Raw genomic sequence first — 26,681 nt, forward strand, 5'->3', positions numbered from 1 at the left:
CTAATAAAATCCCTTCACAAATACTGAGAGGTAGAAACAAAATATAGTAACTGTAAGGAAAATAATTTTGGATATTTCAGACAAAACATTTCCAAGGCAGACACTTTTACAATTTCACAGAAAAAACAACAAACAAACAAAAACATCTCCCTCTGCTGGTCACTTAATACTACTATAATGTACAGCAAGAACCTATATCTTAGTACTTTTCATTGCTCTTTGATTCAAAATGTATACTGGTTATCTGTTTTAAAGAGAATATGTTCACTGAAGTAGTGATGGAGTTATTTTTGTTCATCACACGCACACATTGAAATTGTTAGGACTCTGCTCAGGTAGAGCTGTTTTCAGTAGAATTGAAAAGCTCAGAATTCAGTTTCAGTAGTCGTGTGGGTTTCAACTTTGGGCTGTTATTGATTACAGTTGGTAGTAGAAGATAGAGTTAAATTTAGAACAGTAAATATATTATAATTATTAATTTTTATAATTGCCCTTTAAATAAATGTGTTACATGTTGTGTTTTTATTGGAAAACAACACCAGTTCCTATTAATCCTGAAAAGTCAATGCACAAAAATGTAAATCCTCAGTGAAGCACTGCTTTCTATAGCATTACTTAGGAAGTGCAAATCTGACCAATCTTGTAATCTATAGCAGTACAAACTTGAATACAGGGTGTTAGAATGTTAGATGCAACTACCATTCTACTGAACACTAAACTTGAAAAAAACTCTTCAAATTCTGGGATACCAAATCACTCAAGCAGTCAAATGTTCTGTTAGGAGGAGCACAGGTAGGACCCTATAGTCCAGACCAGGAGTGTCAGTCTCAAGTCCTGGAGGGCTGTGATTTGTGTTCTAACAGGAGTGCTCAATAAAATAAATGTACTTATTTTCTCAGGTAGGCTTGTTTAAGACTTCCACATTTTAGTTTTACAGCAGTTAACGTAAAAGATTACTAAAAATCTTGTGAGTTACAGTACATTTCAGAGTCTGGAGACAAGAATAAATTAATCCAATTAATAACTTAATTAGACCAATTATGCTGGGCTGGAACAAAAAGTAGAAGCCCACTAGGGCCCAGAGTCTGGGCGTTAGGCTCATAAGCAATTGCGATTGGCCACAGGTGTGCGCGCAGTTGGCTAAGCTCTGCAAAGCTACGATGGGCTTAACGTCAACTAACAAACCATTGGCACTCTGCACAACAGCAGCCCTATGGCTTATGGAAAGTCTCAAACTTAATTGCTGGAGGGCTGCAGTGCCTTCTGGCTTTTGTTCACCCTTGAATTTCAAAAAGCCTTAAATCAATGATTTTTCCATCTGTGCTGATCATTAATGTTTAATTATGACAAACAAAATACTGCACTGGTAGATTGTGAAACTTAACATTCAATTTAGAGTTTTACTAACAATTACCTGCATTTTGTGAAATAATAATAGGGCACACCCAGGTCAAAAATCAAGCGATTTCACAACCCAAGACGAAAATCTGAAGCCAGGTGAACTCACCCTTGCTAGAGACCAGGGCTGATTTCCAACCCGGGATGAAGCGCTCAACTTGGGTTGAAAAATGTTCATGTGAATTGAAACCCATGTATTGTAGCACCAGGCATATGTGATCACAAGCAGGGCTGAATTCAAAGGCGAGTCATCCCAGATCCACTCAACCTGGGATTAGGTTGTGTACTGTGAAAACAGCTTGTCTAAATATGCCTTTTTGACTAAAGTGCCCTTTAATAGCAAAATATGGTGTGACTCATGACGATTCCACTTGTTTTGTACATTACACAATCATTCACAAACACCATATTGCTCGATTGCTTTGGTCATCCTCCAAACTCAATGATCGGACCTACCAAGTGACATGGCGGGGATCTTTGTCCACACCGCAACCTCTACTCACAGGTGTGCCCCAAGACTCTGTACTGGCTCCCCTCCTATTCTCTCTCTACACCCCCTCTCTGGGTCCCCCTCATCACATCCCATGGTTTCTCATGCAGATGATGCCCAGATCATCCTGTCTTTTCCCACTTCTGACCCCATTATCCCCTCACATCTCTTCCCATCTGTCCATTTCCTCCCTGATGCACTCACACCACCTCAAGCTCAACCTCTCTAAATCTGATCTCCTTTCCCTCCTTCTTCTCACCTTCTACTGATCCATTTAAATTCCCTTACTCTTCTTCTGCTAAGGATCTAGGAGTCCCCCTTGATCCTGCTCTCTTAGCACATCCCTACACTGACACACAGCTGCAGTTTCTTCCTGAGCAGCATATAAACTCTGCGGCTCATCTGGTGTTCTCTGCCCCAAATTGCACATGCTTCACCACTGCTCCACTCCCACCACTGGCTCCCAATCTCGGCATGCATCCAGTTCAAGACATTGACCCTCACCTACCGTTGTCTCGACCAGACTGCTCCGCGCTACCTTCAGACCCTAATCCCTCCAGACCTCTCTGGTCCTCCTGCACCAGAAGACTAACTTTGGCTCCTCTCCACTCTCCTTCCTCCAGACCCCACTCCTTTTCAACCCTAGCCCCTCAGTAGTGGAATGACCTTCCCACACAGGTCAAGACAGCAGAGTCCCTGACCACCTTCCAGCAATTACTCAAGACATATCTGTGCAGACTGTATGCCCTCTTCCCTTTAGCTCATACCTAGGACTTCACCACATCATGTCCACACTTGTTACATATTAGAACTAGGATGTATGATTTGCATTTTATATTAACTGTATATTTTAACTTATGCACTTCTGTACTTTTTAAACTAATTGCATGCTTGATTGAAATTTGTACTCTATTGCACTTTTGTATCGCTCATGGAACCTGTAAATCACTGTAGAAAAGAGTGTCTGCAAATAAATAAATAACCAACAAAGATGTGCATGACGTTGATCTTAATAAATAAAACACAGAGAGATCAAGGATTTTGCAACAGTGACGAGATGTCATCTATTTATTGGCAGACTGATGAATGCTTTGCTTTGAAACAAGAAGCAGAATGAAAAATATATGCAGTTTCTTTGGACGGTAAGTGCTCAATCTGTATTATTATCAGGGTTAATGAATTGGTCAATTGTACTTTCAGTAAGTAAATGCAGGAGATGCTGTTTCATATCATGTCGCTGGACTGAGGCGATTCAGGGCCTGCAGCGCTGGATGAAGCGAGGGTACAGACAAACGTCTCGGATGTGGTGTCTGTTCAGCAGCCAGGTAAGGAACCTCTCCAGGCCTAGACCATAACCTCCATGAGGGCACGTCCCATACTTCCTCTGAGAGCAGACAGCAAAAAGAGCAAACTTTTAGACAGGCTCAAGACAGCTGATAAGGATTCACTGGGGCTGCTCGGAACTCAGATATCCAGATATGTGGGTCACTACTATTTGCTTAAATTTCACATCAACAATGACACTTAAAAAAAATCATAATGGTTATATTTCCCAAGTCCTTAAACTGTATCGTTCAAATACTATTGCATACACCTTAAACAATTTCAGTGTCCAACTGAAAAAGATTAATGTAATTTAACCTTAAATAATGAATTTTGACAATTTGTTTCTGTGAAAGAAGCAATGTCCCTCATTCCACTTTTAAAATCCTTAGCTCTCAACTGGTTTTGGCCCATACCTGATCTGTGTACCAGTAGTAGGGGGTGGCATCAATGCCTTCTCTCTTGTATCCCTCCAGCAGCTCTTCTGCGTCCCAGATACGCATCGATCCTCCAACGATCTCCCCAACATTGGGCATCAGAACATCCACCTACAGAAGGACACCACCACCACATTACTTCAAGCATGCAGTCGACAGATCTTCAAAAGAACCAGATTTGGTAGTACACAGTATCAAAGTACTGCACTTGGGTTCTCTCCTGACTTGGGCCTACCACTCAGTCTTATGGAATGGTAAAAGACGTGTTACCCAGTCAACAGGCTCCACTTTAAGTCGTTTGTGCAAATGTCTCCGTGAGGAAGGAACTCAGATTATATAAAGGGATCAGAGTACATCTATATTATACAGTAACCAAGATTCAATTCTGATCTTTGAAATGTAGGGCTCAGCCATTGGATAACACTGTTTTAGGTCAAAGCACTGTCAGCAGGTATTTAACAAAGCGGTGCGTTTCTTTCTTTAGAAGGGACTGACCGATTCGGTGAGGCGGCGGTCCTCGGGACAGCGCTGCATGTAGAAGGACTTGATCTCGGCGGGGAAGCGGCACAGCAGAATGGTCTCATTGATAGTGTCAGTCATCAGTCTCTCTGGGGCTTCAGGGATGTCCTAGGAAAAAAGGAGGCAGCATTTATATTCTCATTCCAAACACGATTGCGTCCACAGATTCCTAGAGATGAGTGGCTCGTATATGGCAGAATAAAGACATCAATAAAATACGTTTTATGTTGGATTATTGAATGATTTACATGGACATTGTTTTGCTAAATTATATTTTTTAGATGGTCATTTAATAAAATACATAACAAAATAGGTAAATTACATTTAAAAGGAAATGCATCTCACCTCTCCAAATTCATAGTAAGTCCCATCATCTTTTTTTATATCATGCTCTTTGAGCCATGTGATGGCATCAGGGTAGTTCATTCTCTTGAAAGGTCTCTTGGGGGGCTTGAAATCCTGAGCAAAACAGAGGGCAGACCAGCAGTTACTTATTTTACAATTTTTACAACTAAGACTTAAACTTCTCAATCATTGCATTACCTGGGAAAAGAACTAACACAGCAAAATGCATAATTGTGTCACATTATGGCATCTAATGACAGAACCCACTGAACTTTTCAATGTTAACCAGTCACATTTGTTTTCGGACTAAACCAAAGTTTAAAAGTGAACCTGAAGCCAATGGATTTTTAAAACATTTACTACTATTAAAAAAAGTAAAATACAGACACAAGACACAGAATATAAGAACAGTTATAACTTCTAAAGTGGTTAAGATTATGGAAAAATATACATGTTCATATTTTTATTCTATTATAACAAATACAAATAAAAGACTGAGAACTAAATGTTTTAAAATTAATTGGAAAGCAGGCCACAAACTATTTTAACCTATTCCTCAGCTCAGAGTTTTAGATGAAGAATTTGCCCTTCGTGTCTTTGAGCTAACTCACAAGTCGGTCATCACATTTTGTTGGGTCATGCGTTCACGCACACTATTACTAGGAACTGGAATATTTTTAGAGTCAGACAGACAAACCAAACAAAACCCCTCAGGGAGCAAGAAAGAGCTTGGAGTTGCATCAATCAGACAGAACATACTGGGTTGATGTCATAGAGGAGACTGGCAGCAGGGGACTTCAGGACCCGATCGACCACATCACACACCAGGTCCTCCAGCCGGGTCAGCAGATCCTCATATGAAATGAAAGGGCACTCGGCTTCAATGTGAGTGTACCTGAGGAGGGAGGAAAAAGGGGTAATGGTATAGTCTACTTTTTACATGTACAATAACATCAGGTTCAATTGCTAATCTACAAAATAAACTACAATTTATGCTACCAATTACAGAACTCCAGCTCCACCAAAAAGTTGTTTTGTCTGAAGTGAACTCTTATTCAGTAGATAAACTGAACGTGTACACTACTGGACACCCCCATTTTTCCAGTTTTCATTTAAATTTAAGCACAGTTTCCTACACCAATCAAAAGGCACTTGGAAACTGGAGGAAACTGACAGGAAGAGGTCTGGCAGACCTAAAGCCACAAAATAATCAGAAGACAAGTTTCTGAGAGTCAACAGCTTGCGTGATAGGCAGCTCAACAGCTTCAAGGACAGCTTAACACTGGTCGAAGTGAGCAAGTCTCAGTTTCAACTGTGAAGAGAAGACTTTGAGCTGCAGGTTTGACGGGTTGAGTGGCAGTAGGGAAAGCCATTGCTAAGATGGAAAAAAAAAGAAAAAGAGGCTTGCCTGGGCCATGAAGCACCACCAGTGGACTACTGAAGTCTGGAAGGAGGTCTTATGGAGCGATTAATCAAAACTTGAAATCTTTGGTTCATCACGCAGGGTTTTTGTACGCCGTCCAGTAGACAAAGGGATGGTTCCTCAGTGTGTGACACCAACTGTTAAATATGGAGGAGGTAATGGTCTGGGGCTCTTTTGCTGGATCCAGAGTCGGCGCCTTGCACAGAGTGAGTGCCACCCTGAACCAAAACGGCTACCCTCTGGTATACACCTAGTTGATCAGGGGTTCATCCTACTGCATGATAATGACCCAAAACATGGAATGAACTGGACAGAAGGGTGGAAGAAAAAGCAACCTACAAGTGCAACACATTTGTGGGAACTTCTACAACAATGCTGGGAAGAACTTGTCAAATAATATTTGATTTCCATTGTAGATAGAATGCACTGAGACATTAAACGGTGTACATTTCAATAAAAACTGGAAAAATCAAGGTGTTCTAAAACATTTGACCGGTAGTGTATTTTCTTTTGCCATAATTAGTTAATATCAAAGTTTTTCATTAAGTCAGGATGCATATTGCTTCTCATGTCATTTGTTTTCTACCAGGCAATGATATGAAAAGTATTAATACCAATTATTATAAAAAAGGGCATGGAGCTGCTTTGTAAGGTTAACATAACACTGATCAGCAAGTGAACAACACAGTACAGGGAAAATCTTAACGGACAATTAATTTATTCTTCTACTGGAGGTTAGATTAAATAACAAAACCAAAGAGTAGCTCTTATTAACTGTATTAACAATACACAGGTAAATCTCCCCAAAAACACAGAACTGGGGTTAACTACTCTGCAAAGAAACAGGACATGCAGCAAATTATGTCTCTCTAATGTCACTTAAGAAAAATCTCTCAAAGATAAATGGAGCCACCCATCTGGTAAAAGCCATTTATACCAATTTTTGAGAGACGGAGATCCAAATTGGAGTATAGTTACATATAAAAAAACTTGTTCTATGATTTTGCTCCAAGTTTTCATGCATCTTATGTAGACAATTATTATACAATACAATTGAATGTCAGAGTTTCCCTGAGGCGTACGTGAGTGCAGAAATTATCTTAAGGGACTTCTGAGAAAATATATTCCATTTAATGTTTAACTCCAGAGGAAGAGAGAAGAAACAATGAAAAGGTCATGTTAATCTGGAAATCAAGCAACCAAAATTATTTTAGGATGCAGTTTTTTATCATTTTGATTGCTTGATTTCTAGATTAACATGACCTTTTCAATTGTTTCTTCTCTTCTTTGGTCCAGGCCTGAAAGAAGAGGAAAGTAATTCTTCAGACATCACTCGACCATGTTTTCAAGGTTTATCCGACTCTCCATTTCCCCATTTCACAATTTGTCCCCACCTAACTGATAAATCAACACAAATACTTGCAGGTGCTCTTCAGCTGTAACTCTCTCTACCTGCAGTCACTGCTGTTCTAGACCCTTCTGAGAAACTTTGTGCAGCACCAGTTGCCGATACATGCATTTTGTGTGTGTAGTGTACAAAATGAAGAGGTGCTTACTCCGACAGGTGCCTGCGGGTTCGGGACTGCTCAGCGCGGTAGGACTGGGCAATACAAAAGGTGTCTCCCAGAGCAGGGATACAGGTCTCCAAGTACAGCTGGGAGGACTGGGTCAGGTACGCCTGCTCTCCAAAGTAGTTCAGATTGAATAAGGTGGATCCTCCTTCCACCTGCGTCTGCACCAGGGTCGGGGGAGTGATCTGAACAAACGGTAGACAATGCCATTGCACGTTGTTTTCGTGTTTTTTTTTTTTTGCTTAAATCCCATGCATGTCAGGAGGCCCACAAATATAGTGTTGACAAAAAATATCCAGTACTTAATGAATTGTGATTCACATGTAATCAGATCAGTGCCACTGGTATAAAATCATTCTTCACATAAATCAACTGTAGAACAGAGAAGAACATGTACTTACATTTTAAATCAGATGACATTTTGAGGTGTGTGGATGTACTTGTTACAAGCGAGCGGACTGAAAATATATTTGATTCTCACTTTTTCAATAAGATCCTTTTTTTTTTTTTAATATTCTCATCCTTTTTTGTTTCATGAATGAATTATCCATTATGGACACAATAGGGTATTCATAAGCTTGTGTTTTGAATCAATTTGCACCAATTAATACTAAAATCACTTGAACTATACACAATTATTTGGGTGATTCCTTCAGATTCGTCAGATTGTATGTGTATGTTTTATCCCGTTAAACAGACTTTGTAATCAATCCTTCATGGCTGTAGCACATGGAATTGAATGTGTTCTACTTTCAAACTTCAACAAAGCCAGGTGATTGCTCTTCACCTCGTAATATCCCCTGTCGAAGAAGTGGTCTCTGAAGCACTGAGTGACTGTGGAGCGCACTCTCAGGATCTTAGACACGTTCTCTCCACGGATCATCATATGCCTGTTGTTCAGCTGGACATCTACATCAGACTCCTCGTTCAGCAAGTTGTCAGCACCCCCTGGTGGTGCCAATCCGATCAGCTCCCAGAAATCACAGTGCAGCTCATGGCCTCCTGGAGCCTGATAAACAGAACCACCTCATGAGTACAAATGGCCAGGCCTTCCCCCTCCTCAAAGACAGAGAAAAGCTGGGATGCCATTACTTTCATTTTTCTAAATGGCATCAGCATGCATTCGCAACAGTTCACCGTTACAGTGTGTATATCTATCCATCTCAATCCTTAACATTAATCTTGAGATATTCTTTTCTAACATTACAGGAGTATTAGACTGAATACTATCAGGAAATGAATTTATGATCAGTTACCTGTTTTCCTTCTGGAACAGCCTTCAAAGTTCCATACAGGGCAACAGTGCTTTCAGTAGACAGGACTAATGCATTATATGTTTGACACTGAAAAAACAAAACCAAACCATATCAAATCAATTCTGTTCACATTTTTTCACACATAAAGGCAAAGTGCTCTTAATAAAGCAAGACCACTAGCTCATTGTTGAACTGCATTTCCATATCAGATTACATGTTAAGGCCTAATTAATTAAGGTTGATCCAAAGTGACATTTGAGCCTTTCCTTCTCCAGACTTGTGCTCAAATGTAGTTGCAGAAACATTTTAGATTGCATTCATTTCTACTCATCAAGGGACCTCATTATCTTAGCTCTACCAGCTCAGTTCACTCAAACCCTTTGTGATCCTCTGGAATTAGAAACTATAACCTTATTTAACAGGGGTGAATGCAATCTTAAATGTACCTGAAGAGCATTGATAACTTCTCACTATAAAAAATAGATGGGACACACACAGTTTTAAAATCCAAACTCAGCCACATGTTCTGCCTTGTTCTCTCTTCAGGGTTTCTTATATTATTACTCGATTTCTTAGCCGACACCCTTATCCAGGGTGACTTACAATTATATGCAGGACAGGCAGCTCGCCTGGCCCAAAATCAGTGCCGCCTGGCCAAACAAATGCGTGAATGTCGAAAAAGCACATATTAAAACACAAGCACCACCTCCCCCCCTTACTCATGTTTGCTACTTTTTGAAAGCAGGGATGATAAAAGGGGATGAAAAAGGCATGTTTTGCTCCTTCCTTCCTTCTCTAACTGATCCTTCCCTGTATGGACTCTCTCTGCTGGCTGCCCTACTTCACTATCAAATGTTCCTTTATAACACTGGCTGAAATTAAACTGCACTACTTGCACTAAACTGAAACCTACTAATGCTCCTAACACTTTATGGCAGACAGACACAAAGCCATGTGACTCAATACAACATGGCACGTTTGCCATCACTGTCATGAAAGAAGAGAATGAAGTACAATACCAGGCGGTCAGAGAGCACACACTGAAGAAAGCCGGTGCCGTCCCTCAGAATGATGAATATCAGGTTCTTCCCTTAAGAAAAAAAAACGAAACAAAATTTGTTTTGTGTAGCCTACCTATAATAACATTCATTTCTTAAGATTTATGGACTTAATAAATAGTCAAATATACTGAGAAAACTGGATTTAGGGAATGCTAGTGAAAGTATGTATTGCCACCATACAATTTTTTAAAATATTTGTTTTATTTCTGAAATAATAACACAGCAATTTGTGCTACTCTTCTTTGTAAACACAGATTGTGAAAATCATGGACCGTGGTATAGTGTAGGCCTACACACTTCATGCTGTGTAGGGATGAGAATGAGATAGATGGACGAAATAGGCAGAGAACTCTCCAGTAAAGGTTACTGATCAAACTCCCCATGATTTCCCCATGATACATGATTTCTTGCCTCTGTCCTGTCAAATTCCTCTCATTGTTTACAGGAAACAGTCCATATCAAAAAAAAAAATCTCTGGGAGGGGTCTTCCTCCTGGTAATAATGAGGAACGTCAGCACCGAGGCAAACTTGGCTGTGTGCTTCTAATCATGGTCATGACAATTTTACATTATTGTATTTGGAACATCAGGAATGTGTTTAATGGAACTTAAGATAGACAAATATTTCCTTTGAAATAAAATAGTGCTAGAAAATAGAGGACGGCCCACCAAGTTCCATTGTTTGAGCATAAGTCTGACATTTTCCATAATGGTTTCAGCAACTATTTAATGATTTTCTATTTATTCCAAAATAGATTAACACATAGCAAGAACAAAAATGCATTTCCATCACAGAGGGGCATAATGGCAAAAATGGGATCCTTGAAATAATTATACATTAATATAAAAGTTTCTACTCACATATACTGTCTGATTTCAACCCAAATAGCTAAAAGTAAATATACAATAATTTAAGAGACTAACACACAAATTGGTCTATTGAATTCTCAAGAGTATTAAACAATATAAATATATAACCCTGGTTCTGAGGAATCCTACATATAGGATCTGACAAACAAAACAAAAAAAACAGATTCTGCAAGTAAAACGTAATCTGGCCCTTTACCTTGCCTTCTCAGTCTGTGCACCCAGCCGAAAACTTTGACACGCTGGTCCCTGTATTTCTCCAAATGTAAAATCTTTACCTGAAACACAAATATTTTTGTTTAGCTCAGAATGAAAGCTTTCTGGGTATTTAGCTGAAACAATGTGTTTATTATTATCAGTATTATAATTAGCAGTAGTAGTGGTACTAGTTGCAGCATTTCACATTGTTGTAAACATGTCCCAAAAAGCATACTTTAACATAGTGACTGCACAAAGGTTTAAGGTAACTACTTATTAGCATGTGCGTGTCCTGCCTTATGCCCTGTGACTGCCAGGTTAGGGTCACCATGAGTGGTTATTACAAAATGATGGATAACTGGCACTGGAGTTCAAATGTGTGGCTGAAAAGCTGCTGTGTGGTTACATTGCAGGACTGACTCACAGTTGCTGGTTCTGGAAGACTAGCATCATTCACAATCGTGATCTTCTTGGCTTCCTCCAGGTTCTTCTCACGACGCAAAGCATCTTCTGCCTGTATAAACGGCATTATTGGTAGCATCAGTACTGTCTCTCACAAAAAGAAGGTACTTCTCGGTAGCTTCTTTCCATCTGATCATACCTCTTTCTTATCTTTAGCATCATTTTTCGATTGTTCCTTTTGCCAGACTTTCCGAACATTTTTCATCTGGGTCTTGGAAATGACAGCCCAGCGCTGGTGAGACATAAATTAAAAAGATGAAGTGAAACAAACAAAAAACAAGTTTAAAAAACAAACAAAACAAAAACAAAAACACACATACTAGAACAATATTATGACATTATATTATATCAGCATTACAATTAGGAAAATGACAACCCAGTGCTGGTGAAGCAAACACTAAAACAAAATTAAATACAGAAATTGTTTCTAAAATGTATGGCACCATTACATTCAATCAAGTCAATGATAAAATGATAAAAGTCACATGTATAAAGTTACAATTCCAATACATGCTGTGCTGGTAGGGCACTTGACTCTAATTTGAAAAATACTATTACATATTGTCACTGTACATTACCTCATCCTCTTTTTGAGAATCCACATAGATGATTGGAAATGGTTCCTTTCCATGAAAGCACAAAGCCTAGAAAATAACAGGAGAGAGAAAATCAATGAACATATAAAGTGTGTGTCTGCAAATATGGTCCAGGAGAGCAAGTCTTGCAGGTTTTAGAAGGAGTTTTAAGGTCACAATGAGTACAAGCCCAGTAAATATGGTAATTGCCACACATTATGCAAATAAAGGATCATCCAGAGCTCAGCTGGAAAATATAAAACATTATTCTATCAAAACTTCTGCGGATTAGTTATTTGAAAAATCTAGAGCAAAAAAAAAAAAAAAAAAAAACTGCAGCATTCCTTCAGGAAGACTTAAAACATTCTGCAAATACACAACAGCCATCAAGATGGGCATTTCAAAATGTCTTGTTGCAGATGGGTTTAAGTCTTAATTTATTTGATGCCGTTGGCTCTCCAGAACCAGGGTTATAGATTGTTGTTGATCAGATGGCCCCATATTGCACACATTTATATGCACATTTTGTGTTATTCTAATCGAAATAAAGAAAACAGGGAAGACAGTTACCTTCAGCACAGTTTTGAAAGGCTTGTCTTTAGTCCCATCAGCATCGGAATCATTTCCCTCCTTTTCGGAAACATACAACTCCCCTGGAAAAACAGGAAGTGTGTGTTATTGTTGAAATATGGAGATTTTTGCAGTTTCTTAGATACCACTGCCAGTTAAAGGTGTATGTGTAAAGTCGTATAAGGCAACTTTTCATTGTACATAGTGCCAGACCATTGTTGTTTAACGGCATGCTTGACACTTGTGTTGAAGACATCATTCCAAAGTTAATTGTCCTTTTGTGTTTTTTTAAACTCTGGATTCAAAAGGCGAGATTTTATGGGATGTACACAAACAGAATAATTCTGCAGTTCATTCTGTGGGCCATTCTTCTACATCCATCCAATCCATTCTTGTGGATTATGGACTGGAAAACCCCGGGAATTGGCTGTGGCTGACTTCTGCCCTTCATCTTACAAAGTATAAAGTCATTCCTTAGAAAGCATTTTATTAATTTCAACACAGCCTTGATGTGCACTTCTAAAAATAGGTTAAGTAAACAAGGCTTCCATTTTCTGTGTGCAAGGAAAATCAATTAAATAACATGCATTTTGTTTGTTTAGTGAAAACTGGTGGATGACTAAAGATAAGGTGCTTAGATTGCAAAGGAAAAATATATAAAATGTGTTATTCAATTTGGTACATTCTATTGTAGTGGCAAGGTTAGGCTTGGCAACCAGCCCCATAATGCTGGAACACTTTGAGAGAAATCAGGATTTTAAAGCTGTCCTAAAAGTGAAATCAATTAATGAGTCGATTAGGCATTAAACCTTCAAGCATGTTCACACTCAAATCACCCATTTGTTTATTTCAGTTTCAATGGGATTAATCCTGTTATTTTCAAAGACCCAGATTACCCAATGATACATTAAATAGTTCAAGGATACTGCGAATTGTGCAACTAGCCGAACAGTGTACTGAAGAATGTAAAATTATTCCAAGTTTGTGATGGGAGCGTAAATTATCCCACATGGATGTTCTCTCAGCAGGTCAGGGTGTCACTGTGGGGCTGTGATTGGGAGAGAAGCATGAGCAGGTGACAATGAAATGTTCATAAATCTCTTTTCTGTTGGCCAACATTCACCTCCACAAATGCAAAGGTTTTTGGAAAGAACATAACAAGCATGGATTTTTTAAGGTTATAGAGCCATAAACCTTACAATATGTAACAAATCAAGTTATTAAAATCAGATTTTAATTTGTAAATCTACCCCTGATGTAAATTTAAACTGTCCTTTTTTTTCTGTCAGTGGAGCCAGTTGAACTGTTGTTGTGACATGTCATCATACAATTTCAATGATCTAAAAGCTATCAAAATCCTTCTGTCCAGTCTTAAAACTTGTACATCAGCTCTAGGCTGATAATGTATACTCCCTTGAAAGATCATACAAGGACATACACTTTTTTTGGATATTCTATGTCTTAAAAGGTACTATGGTGTGACACTTAAATATCACTTAATCACATTACAGGACATTTTCATCACAAGATTGGTGTAAAAAACAAAATCAAAATTCAGATTTCATATGGGCACTCATGGAAGCACCAAGGGGTTCACCCAAGACTTCACATACTGGCGTCAAAATTGAAGTGCAGTGGTTTACAGTGTTTTGTCTGGTGAAAGTCAGAAATGAAATCAATTTTACTGACATAAGGCACACGTTAGTTCTTACTGCGCAGTAATCTCTTACAACAATTAATAAAATAATACTAATTTTGCAAGGACATAAAAATGGCCTCGTCTTTTAGACTGATACAACAATATAATTGAATCACGATTCATCTTACAAGATCGGTCTCTGCCAATGTGGCATTCAATTTACATCGGCATGGTCAGGCCTTCTTCAGAGGCTGTGAGGTAGTCAATACAGCAGGTTATTGGGGTAAACTGGAAAGTAAGCAGTACATAAAATAAGCCAATACTATACATTAGTCTTCAAAGCTTCGAGCATTGCAGATCTGATGCAAGATGCCTGTAGTTCATGTAATATATAGTAACACATGATTATCGGACAATGTTGACTTACCTATTGTCAGCTGCGCCATATCTTGGTCAGCCATATGCGTTGTCTGTGCTGTCTTGTTTTTTAAATAAAACGTAAAAGTATAATGAATTATGTTAAAACCGTGTGTGCGAATGAATCTCCTATAGTGTTGGACCAGAAGTAATGTCCGGTGGGTGCCTCTGCAAAACGTTTCGGTGCAAACTAATACCCTTCCGCATTCAGTTCCACCGCTTCTGATTGCACCAGGCTCTCCTCCTGACGCTACTAGAATGCAGAAAGATCGTTTTAATTGGCTTACTAACCTGTCACTCACAGTCGCCCCACCTTTTTGTCCGCATGGTAGGTTGAGATGCGGGATGATTTTAATTCATTCTGTATTGCATCATACCGCTGCAGAGCACGTGATTTCTAATAAATTAGTCATTTCGTAAACTTACTATATATATATATATATATATAATTTATTACTGGGGCACTACCACTTGAAACCTTTTTAAATTATAATGGATTATGAAACCATAAAGATGTATTCATATTCGTTCACAATATTCTTTTCTTGATTTCAGATTTTACTTTTATCATTATAAAACTAGTACATTTGAAAATATTATTTCTATTTCTATTTCTAAAGCTATGATCCCCTTGAGAATCTGAGCTTTGAGTCCCTCTTCTAGGTGACATCAGGACACTTAGTTTTAACACTCATAGTGCATTGGACCTAGATCTTATTTCTCTCAAATTCTTTGCACACATTTACGTTCCTGTTAGTGTGCATTTCTCCTATGCCAAGACAACCCACCCATCTGAGAGTTGTGGCATTTCAAGAAGCTGATTAAACATCATTAAACAGGTGCACCTTGTGCTGGGGACAATAAAAGGCCACTCTAAAATGTGCAGTTTTGTCGCATACAATTCCACAGATTTCAAGTGAATTTGAGGGGACATGCAAATGGCCTGCTGACTGTAGGAAAGTCCACCAGAGCTGTTGCCAGAGAATTTAATATTAATTTCTCTACCATAGGCCACCTACAACAATTTAGTAGTACATCCAACTGGCCTCACAGCCACAGACCATGTGTAACCACACCCCCCCTCCGAGTATCTACTGTACTTCTATTAAAATAGAATCATATCTTATATGGTAGATACTAAGCTAATAGTTGGCAAAAGCTTAAACTATCCACCTGTTATGGAGGCTCTCATAGTATTTTTGTAATGGTCATGGAAAATATTTTTCCTCCACATTCAGTAAACAAACAGTACATACAGCATAAGTAAAGACATAATACAACACTGCTAATTAACTTGTTTAGTTGTGCATGACATCTGCGTTAAACAAAAGTCACTTGGTTTTGCAGTATACACTGCCTTTATTTTAATAAGTCCAGGCTCAAAGTAAGCAACAAAAGAAACATAAAAGTTACTCTCCCAGGAGAGTTTCTTTAGTCATGCCACTACAGTGATATGGGATCAGGAAACAACAAAGGAAAACAACTAAGCAATCAATCAATCAAACCAAAAAATCATTTTTTATTTGTATAAAATAATAAATGGGAAAAACGGGTAAGGGCAGGGTCAGGGTCGGGATTGCAGTGCCCTTGGCGTTAGAACTGCTACTGCAAGAGGGAGAGAAGAGCAGTTAAATTGCTGAAGCACAGCTGGTGATGATGTCAAAATCGCCGTTGCACTCATTGCTCATTATTAAATAGCCACAAAATGTATTTGAATTATATGACACCCACATAACAGACTGCATTTGGGAATATACATTATTAACTATATATGCTACAAACACATTGTTATTTAGAAAGGATGCTGGATCACATAATTTAAAATTCTTCAGGTTTGACACCCATCATTGTACCTGTGTCAGTTCCAGAGCTCATAGTCAGCATCTTGGTGGACAACTTTTTGTATAATTGTATCACATAACTGCGTAAAATAAACAAATAAATGCATATATAAATAACAATATACATGTAAAGCTAACACTACCAGACTTAGCAATTCTATAAGCAATGTGTTTTGGTGTAAGGATATCACTACAGAAGGGAGAAACACAACATGCACTTTCATGCTTCACAGCATAGAGATTGTGGCTAAATATCTCTAAATGCCGTTTTGAATTAATTGAACGGAATTAACTATTGAAACTACTTGTATGTATGTTTTATGTATGGACATATTCATCTGCACATTCTGTTGCAGTAAAAAAGTATTTACAGACTTCAGTTGAAAAAAAAATGATACTCTGTGATTGATTCAGTTCAATACATATTGCTCATTAGACTATTCTTATTTATCACTGTTATCTTGTCAGGGTTTTCTGAACACTGATTGAGGCTGGAGAAAAATATTAAGATTCCAGTTGAATGGACTTATGATGGGAGGGGTGTGTAAAGTTTGGATTGCTACTCCATAAAATCAATGGAGGGACATTCTAACATCTTGTAGTAAAATGCTATAAAACATATCTTGTTACATGTTTTTAAATGTTTGTACAAAGAAGTCCTTTCTTCCCTGTATTTCAGCATAAATGTGCCCCAATAATGCTGATGTATATGATATATAATGCATAATATTGCGTGCAAAAAAATGTATATAGTTTTTATTCCAGGGTTGAATAAAGTAAAAGAAACACTTACCTCTTTCCAATTGATTGCATCCTGCAATCCATTGAAAAAGACAACACAAAACAGAGCCACTTGAATATGCTGTCCATGTCCCTGAACCAATCGCTGGTCCTCAGCCAGGTGCTCCTAACAGTGAAAAGAAAAGATAAAAAAAGTGTAATGTATAAAGCCTTTAAATGCACAATTTTACTATCGAAATGTTGACATAAACCAGAAATAATCCTGGTAACAGAACTAAGAATCAAATAAAGAACACATTAAAACAATTAATGCCATTTTATTATTATACCCATTTTTGTAAATCAATTAACTTTGCTGGATGAATGAGGAAATACATGTAAAATACGAACATCTGATATTGAATCACTCATTTTGAAAGCGTGTTGAATCGATGTGATCGCTTAAGATCAAATGTAAACAGAAGGTCACATGTCAGAAGGCCGCGCCAGCAGCTGTGAGGGCCGTCTATACAGGACAACGACAAGTGACGTTTCAATGCTTAAAATTATATTAACCATGCTAAATATTCCGATTTTATATTTAAATCATCAAAATATCAAGAATTATGTAACAGTGCGTATATTTCAATTATGTTCTCCCGGAAAGCCAGTTCCAGGCGCTCGGGTTATACTCATACACGTCACTATTTCCGAGATGGGAATGCTTAAGACTTCTTTAAAGTTACACAACAACATTAAAGTCTATATACTTAGCTGTGGAACAGGTGAATTGTATGCAAACAATTGCCATTAAAGGGCAACGACCCGTCTTTTCAAAAACAAAGACATCCACCAACACAACCTCTCTGGTCGTTTCATACGATGTGTCGATTGAAAGCAATTGTAGCACTGTGCAATGTTGCTGCTATCAATTATATAGAAATGAACAATTATTGCATGTACGTGACATAATTAAACCAATATTCTCAAATATCAGACTTGCAGTCAAACCCCTCAAACAAACAAGACTGCGTGACTCTGCAGAAAATGAATCAGTGCTTCTGGTTGGACATTGCAGTCGGAAGACATATGCACCCTGTGGGATTTTCCAACATCTTTCCGACTATTTGCTTCAGTTTACGAGACGGATTTCGAATGTTACTAGGACGTTGCGCTGTTGCTAAGGATGTTGCCCCGCCCTCTTTCAAATTGCGGCGATTTGATTGGTAATATGAATTGCTGCCGTCAAGCGATTTATCTTGGGGGGAAGTGTTAGATGCGAGTGACTTATGAAATACAGTTTTATTTTCTCTTTGGTTGGGATTTCTGGCGTAATTCTGTTCAAGGCTTTTTATTGAACCAGATTATTGTGAAAAGTTTATTTTAGGAATTATTTGTATCTATATTTCATAAAATGGTCGGGGTGAAGGTAATCGGGAATGATTCTGAATTCCAGCCTGAACTAACAGGCGCCGGCTCTAGACTCGCCGTAGTCAAGTTCACCATGGCCGGGTAAGAGTGAAAATCCAGCCCCAGGCTTCTTTTCAGCAGCGCGGAGATATGTAACATAAAATAATAATACATTATCTTGATTATCGTAAGGAATGTTTGAGATTTAAGAATGTTGAAACGATTCGATGTTAATCATGTGTCATTTAATATCACGGATGGGAAAGGCTTGTGTTCCACAATTGTCACTAAAGTCAAACTAAAGTACTGAAGTAATGATAATAAGGTTAACGCTAAAACAATTCATATAAAGTATTACGTTTCCTACTGAAAATATAATTTTAATTAGAACAGTTGTATTAAACTAGTGAGTGTTGCAGTAGCCTATATCTTGTCATTGTACACAGAACTAGACAACACATTTATGCTACAATAGTGACCGATGACAATTGCAACTTAGGAAAAGTTTTTTTTGGTGTGAGTCACGCTGCTCTATCAGTTGAAGAGAAACATGTATGGGTGGCTCCAAAAAATTGTGACTTCAAGAGTTTGTCATGCAGGAACAGTTTAAGTGAAGCAATAATTAGATCCTGCATTAGATTAAAGTCTAATTTACATACTATTATTATCCTACTATGAAAGTGTGTTTTGTTTTCTTGTGGAAAACATCGTACTAATGATGATGTTGACTGATGACTTATGATTTGAGTCCGAGTCTTCAATAATTGTTGCTGTACTTTAATTTTAGATGGAATTGTTTTACCAAGATAAGGTATGTCTGCGTGTTGTTTTGAGAGATCTACGGATGTCTTCAGTGCTGACATGTTAATTTTTTTCTTTCAGGTGTCGACCTTGTGTAAGAATAGCTCCTGCTTTTAATATGCTGAGTAATAAATACCCACAAGCAGTTTTCCTTGAGGTGGATGTGCATGTATGCCAGGTGAGGTATTTGCTTCTCATATGGGCTGGCACACCGCTTGCTATAAGACTCTTTCAACAGTGCACCCCTAGAAAATTGCATTGTCATTCTGTCTCAACTCCAGTAAGGTTTCAATTATGTAAAATGTCTTTGTGTAGTTAGTGAGCTATGAAGATGTAGAGATTTGGGGGGAATGTGAGGTGAAACATTGTAATTTTGAGTCTCTCAAATAGCATACAAATAATACATACTTTCTTTTCGGACCTAAGGGTAAATGGTCATTTAGGGATGTTCTTTTCAGGTGTTTACAGTCCCTTTGCTTGGAAGAGATGGGCATGAATGGTTATTGTAAGGATTTATATGCATTGTAGTAAAGATAGGATTGCAACATTTCATTTTGAGATTTGCATTTATTGTGCTTAACTGTACTATTTTTTTTTACAGGGAAATCTGAGTAAAACTTTTTTTCTCTAATTGTTACTTTACCTTAAGATAAAAATCATTTATTGACACAGTAAAGTTTTGTATTATTTATTTGTGTGACATTCGCTTTAAAAAAGGGCAGCATTAGTCTCAGGGTGTCCTTTCCACTATGATTAGTAGGTTACATGTGACCTCAGCAGTCGGGCCCCTGGAGGCTTACTGGGTACCATCCTCAACTAATTAAGACCTGGAACAACAGGTGATTTGACATCCTATCCTAATCATGACTTCACTAAAGTAATTAAGTCCTGAGGTCAAACTAAAACCACCAACCCCTGTCACCTTTGAGGACTGGAATTGCCCACCCCTGCTCTAATTGGTTCACAGTCAGACATGTTTCAAAGGTGTGCCGAATCTGGCCAGTGGAGCTGAGTGATGACATGTAGCAGTCCTATTCAAACCTCTGTATGGGACTGTGTAGATCTTTACACATGGTGTATATCTGCCTTGCAAGAACACAAACACAACAGTGTCTTTAGCTTACATCTGGCCCTCACACCAGGTGAATCAGTTTTCCTTACATCTTCTTATTTTGAATTCCAATTCTGCCAGATGTTCTTCAGTCACAAGTGTCAATTGCCTTAATCCATGTTGTTCTGACCCCTCTCAGATTAATAATATTTGTGCAGCACTATTTTTGCTTACCCAACCTTGATTAAGTTGTATACCTTTTTTCATGATGCATATTTTATAACCCATGTATTTATTGAATTATTTCTATAATCTCAGGCAACTGCTGCTGCAAATAACATATCGGCAACCCCTACGTTTTTGTTCTTCCGAAACAAAGTGCGAGTAGATCAGTACCAGGGTGCGGACGCCTCGGGTCTAGAGGAAAAGATAAAACAGCATCTAGAAAATGACCCTGGAAGCAATGAGGATTCTGACATCCCCAAAGGATATGTGAGTATAAACACTTCTATTAGGCAAGTGCTAAGCTCTCACACTAGGGACTTATTCCTTAGTGATTCACTTCTTGGCAAAATGTCAGTATTGTGTGATGTATTTAGGGGAAATCCATTTGCATTTATGGTTGTAGATGGAAGTGTTTAAGATGATTGCAGATCCAGAGAGGATATGCATATATATTGCTAGTAATGGTTATGGATATGTTTAGTTGAATTTCAGGATGTTTTTTGTGTATCACCTCTCCCATGCAAAGGAGGGGTAGCTATTCTAATATCAGAAAATACCCAAAACAGTCAGGCAGTGTATGTGTAATGCCTAATGTTATACAAACTAATCTTGCAGATGTTTCAATATGTCTTCCATTGTTTCAGATGGACCTCATGCCCTTTGTAAACAAAAGTGGGTGTGAATGCCTAAATGAAAGTGATGAGTTTGGCTTTGAGAACTGCTTGCAGAAAGATCTTTCTTACCTGGAGTCAGACTGTGATGAACAGGTGAGTTGGAAATGTTGACATGTCCTACACTTTTCTCTGCTTAAACATCTGGAACTTGGTATAAGAAAAGATGGGTCCTATTTTGGATTTCACCTGTAAGGACCAAAAAGTGAAAACCAGCATTTTAACACTCAACTCAAATGATGCATTCATAAGCAATGACTTCATATACGGCTGTGAGTAAATTATAAATCAATTATGTGCTGCCAGGTGGAGACATCTGTAAAGTTCTCTTTTTAAAGTAATTAATCCAAATACTTAGCACTAGGCACTCAAATCCCGAAAGCCCATCTACTCCAATTTGTTTCACAATTGGAGTTCCTCTCTTTGAATTACTTTGTGAGGGTGTAACAGGCAAGATGAAAGCCTTCATGAAACAAACATGTTTCATTTGATTCACCCCCCAATTAGCTGAAGTGTTGTTTTTATTTATTACTTTCAGAATAAAGCAGCTAAGTATGTCTCGCTTCTGTCTTGAGTGCCCTTGAAGTTCTGTTGGCCATCTCAGTTGTACTCATTTCACTGTCACCTACTTGTAACATTTGAATTCTCCAGGCCATTACACATCGATTCGTAAAAACGGTATCAGTTTTAACCTGTAGCTGTAATAGTAAACGGTCTAAAAACTGCAGTGTCCATTAAACTTAATGTTTCAGTTTTGCTATTTGGTAGATCTTGGGATTATGTTGCCACTGCGTTCATGGTGTTGGCAATGGATACTTTTTGGCTGAATTTACATTTCAGGAAATGTAATAAAGCTTGCGTAAATTAATCCAACCATCCTAGATACTGTAATACAAAGTGACAGGACTAACAACAAATGCATGTCTTTTGGTTTTGTATTCCAGCTACTGATCACTATGGCTTTCAATCAGCCTGTGAAACTGTTTTCAATGAAGATGAATTCCCCTGAAACTGGTAAGGGTTTTCTTTCTCATTCCCTCTCTGCAAGGGAAGTGGAATTTGCAGCACATACTTTAATATCTGAGACTTCAGTTATGTGGATTTTCTGTCAGATTGTAGCCTACATTTATTGGTGATTTTGTATGATTCCTAGTGACATTGTGTTTCAGATCTACACTATTTTCATTAAGGATAATCTAATTAAACCTTTTGATGATGTTTGAAGATAACTCCTTCAGCACCCACTGCAATGAAACCCATGATGAGTTTGGGTTTTACCTCAGGCAGTCTTGCCAGTTGAACCTATACAATTGACCAGGTTAAATTGACAGAGATGTATGCTAAAGGAAATTGTGCCACCTACTGGTCCACCAGTTGCACCAGCACTGTCTTCAAATTCCTTAGGTTTCCGCCAGGCCCAGCTCAACTTCGATGCAGATACTGTGTTTTCACTGGCCATTTTCAGGCATGACTGAGATGTACTGTCCACCTAGGGTCCATGCCTGCTTTCCCATAAGCAATAATGCAGAATATCCAAAACCAATGTTGCAGCCTGTGACTATCAGTGTATTATTCATATGTGATTTACTGTGGTTACATTGCTAACATTTGCTCCTTGTATTTATTTACAGCTCAAGCACCAAAGTGTGTAAAGATCTTCATCAACCTCCCCCGCTCTATGGACTTTGATGACGCAGAGAGGAGCGAGCCAACCCAAGCTTTGGAACTCACAGAAGATGATGTGAAGGAAGACAGTATTATAGCACTGCGTTATGTTAAATTTCAGAACGTTAACAGTGTAACTGTGAGTAAAACATTTTATTTGCTTTCCTTACAAATCCAATTATACAAGCTGATGAGAGTGAATTTGGCAGTACATGTTATCCTTCTTTGCTAGATGTTTAAGATATTTAATCTTGATGCTGGTGGGGATTCTAATGACTAGATATAATAAGATTGAACTGGGTACAATCTGAAATTCAAATGGATTTCCAGAGTAAAGTGCAGAAAACATTTTAGGTTTATTTATATTAACTTATGTTCATAATGCATGTGTAATAACTGTGGTGTAATCAAGTGAAATAAGTCATAAGTCCTGAAATGTTTCTGCATTAACTTGATTACATAAAATATTTGTATAAGAATTTTGCTAGACAGTCAGATAAGTATAGTTAATGTTTCTATATATCATGTTTGTGTGTATACATATAAAGCCCTAATGGTTGGGTTATATTCTCAAAATCCCTGTTGAACTGTAAGAATTAAAAAATGGCTTCTCCATCTTCTAAAAATGTTTCTTTGTGGAATATAAGGAAATCCACCTGCAGGAAAAACATTTAAAATCACCCTTCCCCATCATCATTACCCTATATCCACTGCTGGGTGAAGGCCTCCCCAAGATGTTTCCACTTTATCTATCTACAGCTTCTCTCTTCCATGTCACGCCTGCAACGTTTATCGTTTTATCTTCTTATCTTTTATGTGGTCGTGTATTAGGTCTTTTCTCATCTCTTTCAAATGACCCCCATCCCATTTTCTCTTTTTGTCTTATTTTGATTTCTTCCGTAATGAGCTGTGCTGATTTGTTCTCCAAGGTAGACATATCTTTTGACTTTGAGTATCCGTTGATCTACTTACATTTTCTTAGAATTGACAAAGCTGTTAAATATGACTTATGATTAATTTTAAGTCCAGTTTTGCTTTCTTGCATCCGAGAGTTGACGGTCATCTGCACATTATAAGTTGTTAAATTGAGCTCCATTATAACTTGATTTATTTTTCTTTGAGGTCCAAAGTCTTGAACACTTCTTCAAGAGCTGCCATGAAGTATTTTGGGGAGATTGTCTTGATCTTGTCAGTATCTTGGTGGAGTTGGATTATTGATGTAACATTATTCTAGATATATTTCATAAGAGTATAGCTTTCCTCAAATGTATTGATTTTCTTAGAGCTCTGATGACTGAGTTTGTATGTGTTGATTCAACTGTTTTCTCATAGTCAACAAATCCCAGGCACAACGGAAGTTCATTCTCTGCATCTTTCCAATACTTTGGACAACTTTTAAATGATCCATCATGTTACATTCACGTCTGAATCCTGCCTGTTCTCTTGGTTGGGTGAAGTCCAGTGTGTCTTGAAGGCAATGTGTTAAAATTTTTGTAAATACATTGTTTAAGATGGGAAGTAGACTGATTTAGCCTTGATCTTCTTTGTCTTCATTCTGGTGAAGGAGAATGATGGTTGCATTGTTCCATATATCTGGTATTTGTTTTTATTCTGAGATGTTTTGTGAAACAAATCATCTTCGTTTCTTCTCTAGAGTCTTTTAGGATCTCCACAATGATTACATCATCTCCAGATGTTTTCCAATTTTTCATATTCTTTATGGCATGGCCTACTTCTGGAATCTCATCTGGTATTTCACTTGGGTTCATTGTGATTTCTTCTTTACTGCTGTCATCACTACTATATAAGGTTTTGTGGAATTCTGATTTGATGTCAGAGATATTTCTTTCAATATTCTTTCTAATGGTCTAATTTTGTTTTACCTTGTAGCTATTTATAAAGTCCAATCAAGGGGATGAGGAAACCACAAAAATCAATTACTTAACTTTTATTGGAACCCCAGTACAAGCCACAAACATGAATGACTTCAAACGGGTGAGGAAATTCATATTCACACTTCATTTCTAATCACATATGACAAACATAGATTTTCATAGTAATCTTTTTAATCTTACCAAATGTGTTAAAATAGTAAATTATGTATTTTTGAAATTAGTGATTTGATAGTATTTGATTTCCTCCCACTAGTTGGATTTTTACTTTAGTGGCAAGTTGTAGTGACTGCTTGATCCAAAATAACCAAAGGAATTTTTTTTTCTTGCATCAATACAACTGCAAAAATCCAAGTCAGAGCAGTACAGACATATTTTAACTTGTTTCCCATGTGTCTATGCAATTGGAAGTCACCAGGCTACAGGTAATGTTGGAAACAGTAAATGGCATGCAAACACCAGTTAAATTGTCATTAACTTATATAATGAAAAGCATTTAGCTCTAATATGCTTCCATAGAGGTGTTTATATTTTTATGTTCAGGAAGAGATTCATATTCCCATTATATTGCTGTTTGACATGTTTTTTTTTATTTTTTTTATTGTTCTTATTTCTAGGTTGTGGGCAAAAAAGGAGAGAGTCACTAAATGGGAAGAAACACAAATAGGAAATAATGCTGCATTTACTCCAAGGACCTCCCTCTGCCAGTGTTACCTGGATAGCTCAGATGTAACAGGAACAGACATTTCTGTTTTCAATTAACTTCCATTTTCCAAGAATGAAATCACTGCTTCTATGGAGGCAATACAATTGAACATTTTTATTGTAATCCAAAAGATTCTGTAAATAAAATCAAACGTTTTTCAAAGGCAAGTTGATTGTTACCTTTTTTGTACAAAGATACAAATCAGGATAAACCCTGTCCCTGTTGGCATAAGCCACATCGAAATGCTTAGAATCATATATTCCATGTTTTTTTACTTCTTGCATCTGTTGTACAAATTAATTCCAGCCTTTTTGCAAGATAAAACATTTCCTGTTGATGGATGTTCATATTTGTGAGATGCATGGGTGTAATTTCAGGTGGCTCTTAATTCAATCAGTTGTGTTAGAGAGGAAAAGTTTAGATCATCTAAAAGCTTGGGGATGGGACTCTTCTGGGGAACTGTTTTAATGATCCAAGACACTGAATTATAAACCTGTTTTAAAATATACACATAAAGTAATGAATCAAGAATACATATGGAAATGAAGATTGAAAAGGAAACCACTAACACAAGATTGCCATTTATCACACTTTTAATCCTGTCACTTATTTTAAAGGAATACATTATTAAATGAGTGTTACCAACCACCTGGACAAGATATACAAATAGTGTTTAAATTAAATTATTCATATTTTTTTGTTTTAACATTACAATCTATTCCTATTTCAATATATGAAAGATGTTTTTTATTGAACCAAACTACATGGACATCTGAAAGAGTGATGGAAATGTAAAATGATTTTGCACATTGAAGACAGATTTAATCTTTGGGAGAAGTATCAAAGACTCCAACACTGCCATTTGGAAGAATTGTATATATAGGTTGTTCAAGGAGCCAAAGAGGGACTCACAGATTACATGCATCCATGTTTGAGCTAATGTGGTGGAATTAGTGCTTTAATACGTTGCTTCATGTGATGGGAAGTGATGAGTGGAAACTGGAGTACAGATGGCGGGCCTCTGGGCTTCATGAACTCTTGTTCTATCTGGACGCACATCAGTCTCATTACTGAAGGGCTGTAGATGAGGTCACTCCTGGGCTAGCAATGAAAATCCAGTATATATCGTACTGTCCCCGCAAGCACAAC

General features: G+C 37.7%; 2 protein-coding genes and 1 long non-coding RNA gene across 4 annotated transcripts; 1 reads left to right on the top strand and 2 right to left on the bottom strand.

Annotated features, from left to right (window-relative positions):
• Positions 1 to 2,925: 2,925 nt before the first annotated feature.
• Positions 2,926 to 14,744, bottom strand: nars1 (asparaginyl-tRNA synthetase 1). Its single transcript, XM_066710932.1, has 15 exons — positions 14,561 to 14,744; positions 12,495 to 12,577; positions 11,928 to 11,993; positions 11,489 to 11,581; positions 11,312 to 11,401; positions 10,889 to 10,967; positions 9,782 to 9,852; positions 8,763 to 8,849; positions 8,294 to 8,515; positions 7,492 to 7,691; positions 5,272 to 5,407; positions 4,513 to 4,626; positions 4,144 to 4,275; positions 3,628 to 3,759; positions 2,926 to 3,272 (listed from the first exon to the last, which is right to left on the bottom strand). Exons 1-15 carry the CDS (start codon positions 14,592 to 14,594, stop codon positions 3,141 to 3,143), a joined length of 1,671 nt encoding a protein of 556 aa, XP_066567029.1. The 5' UTR covers positions 14,595 to 14,744; the 3' UTR covers positions 2,926 to 3,140.
• Positions 14,745 to 16,044: 1,300 nt separating this feature from the next.
• Positions 16,045 to 18,191, bottom strand: LOC136754805 (uncharacterized). 2 transcript variants are annotated; one of them, XR_010817596.1, is made up of 4 exons: positions 17,523 to 18,191; positions 17,185 to 17,298; positions 16,404 to 16,471; positions 16,045 to 16,155 (listed from the first exon to the last, which is right to left on the bottom strand). It is a non-coding gene; the product is annotated as an uncharacterized LOC136754805 (long non-coding RNA). The 2 variants fall into 2 exon arrangements; XR_010817595.1 differs by having other exon boundaries at positions 17,185 to 18,191.
• A 159-nt stretch (positions 18,192 to 18,350) lies between these two features.
• Positions 18,351 to 25,699, top strand: txnl1 (thioredoxin-like 1). The gene is made up of 8 exons (XM_066710933.1): positions 18,351 to 18,623; positions 19,404 to 19,500; positions 20,692 to 20,865; positions 21,243 to 21,365; positions 22,214 to 22,283; positions 22,901 to 23,073; positions 24,825 to 24,929; positions 25,444 to 25,699. Exons 1-8 carry the CDS (start codon positions 18,526 to 18,528, stop codon positions 25,471 to 25,473), a joined length of 870 nt encoding a protein of 289 aa, XP_066567030.1. The 5' UTR covers positions 18,351 to 18,525; the 3' UTR covers positions 25,474 to 25,699.
• Positions 25,700 to 26,681: the final 982 nt, after the last annotated feature.

Source organism: Amia ocellicauda, chromosome 8 (assembly GCF_036373705.1).
Source record: "Amia ocellicauda isolate fAmiCal2 chromosome 8, fAmiCal2.hap1, whole genome shotgun sequence".
In the NCBI taxonomy this organism is placed as follows: domain Eukaryota; kingdom Metazoa; phylum Chordata; class Actinopteri; order Amiiformes; family Amiidae; genus Amia; species Amia ocellicauda.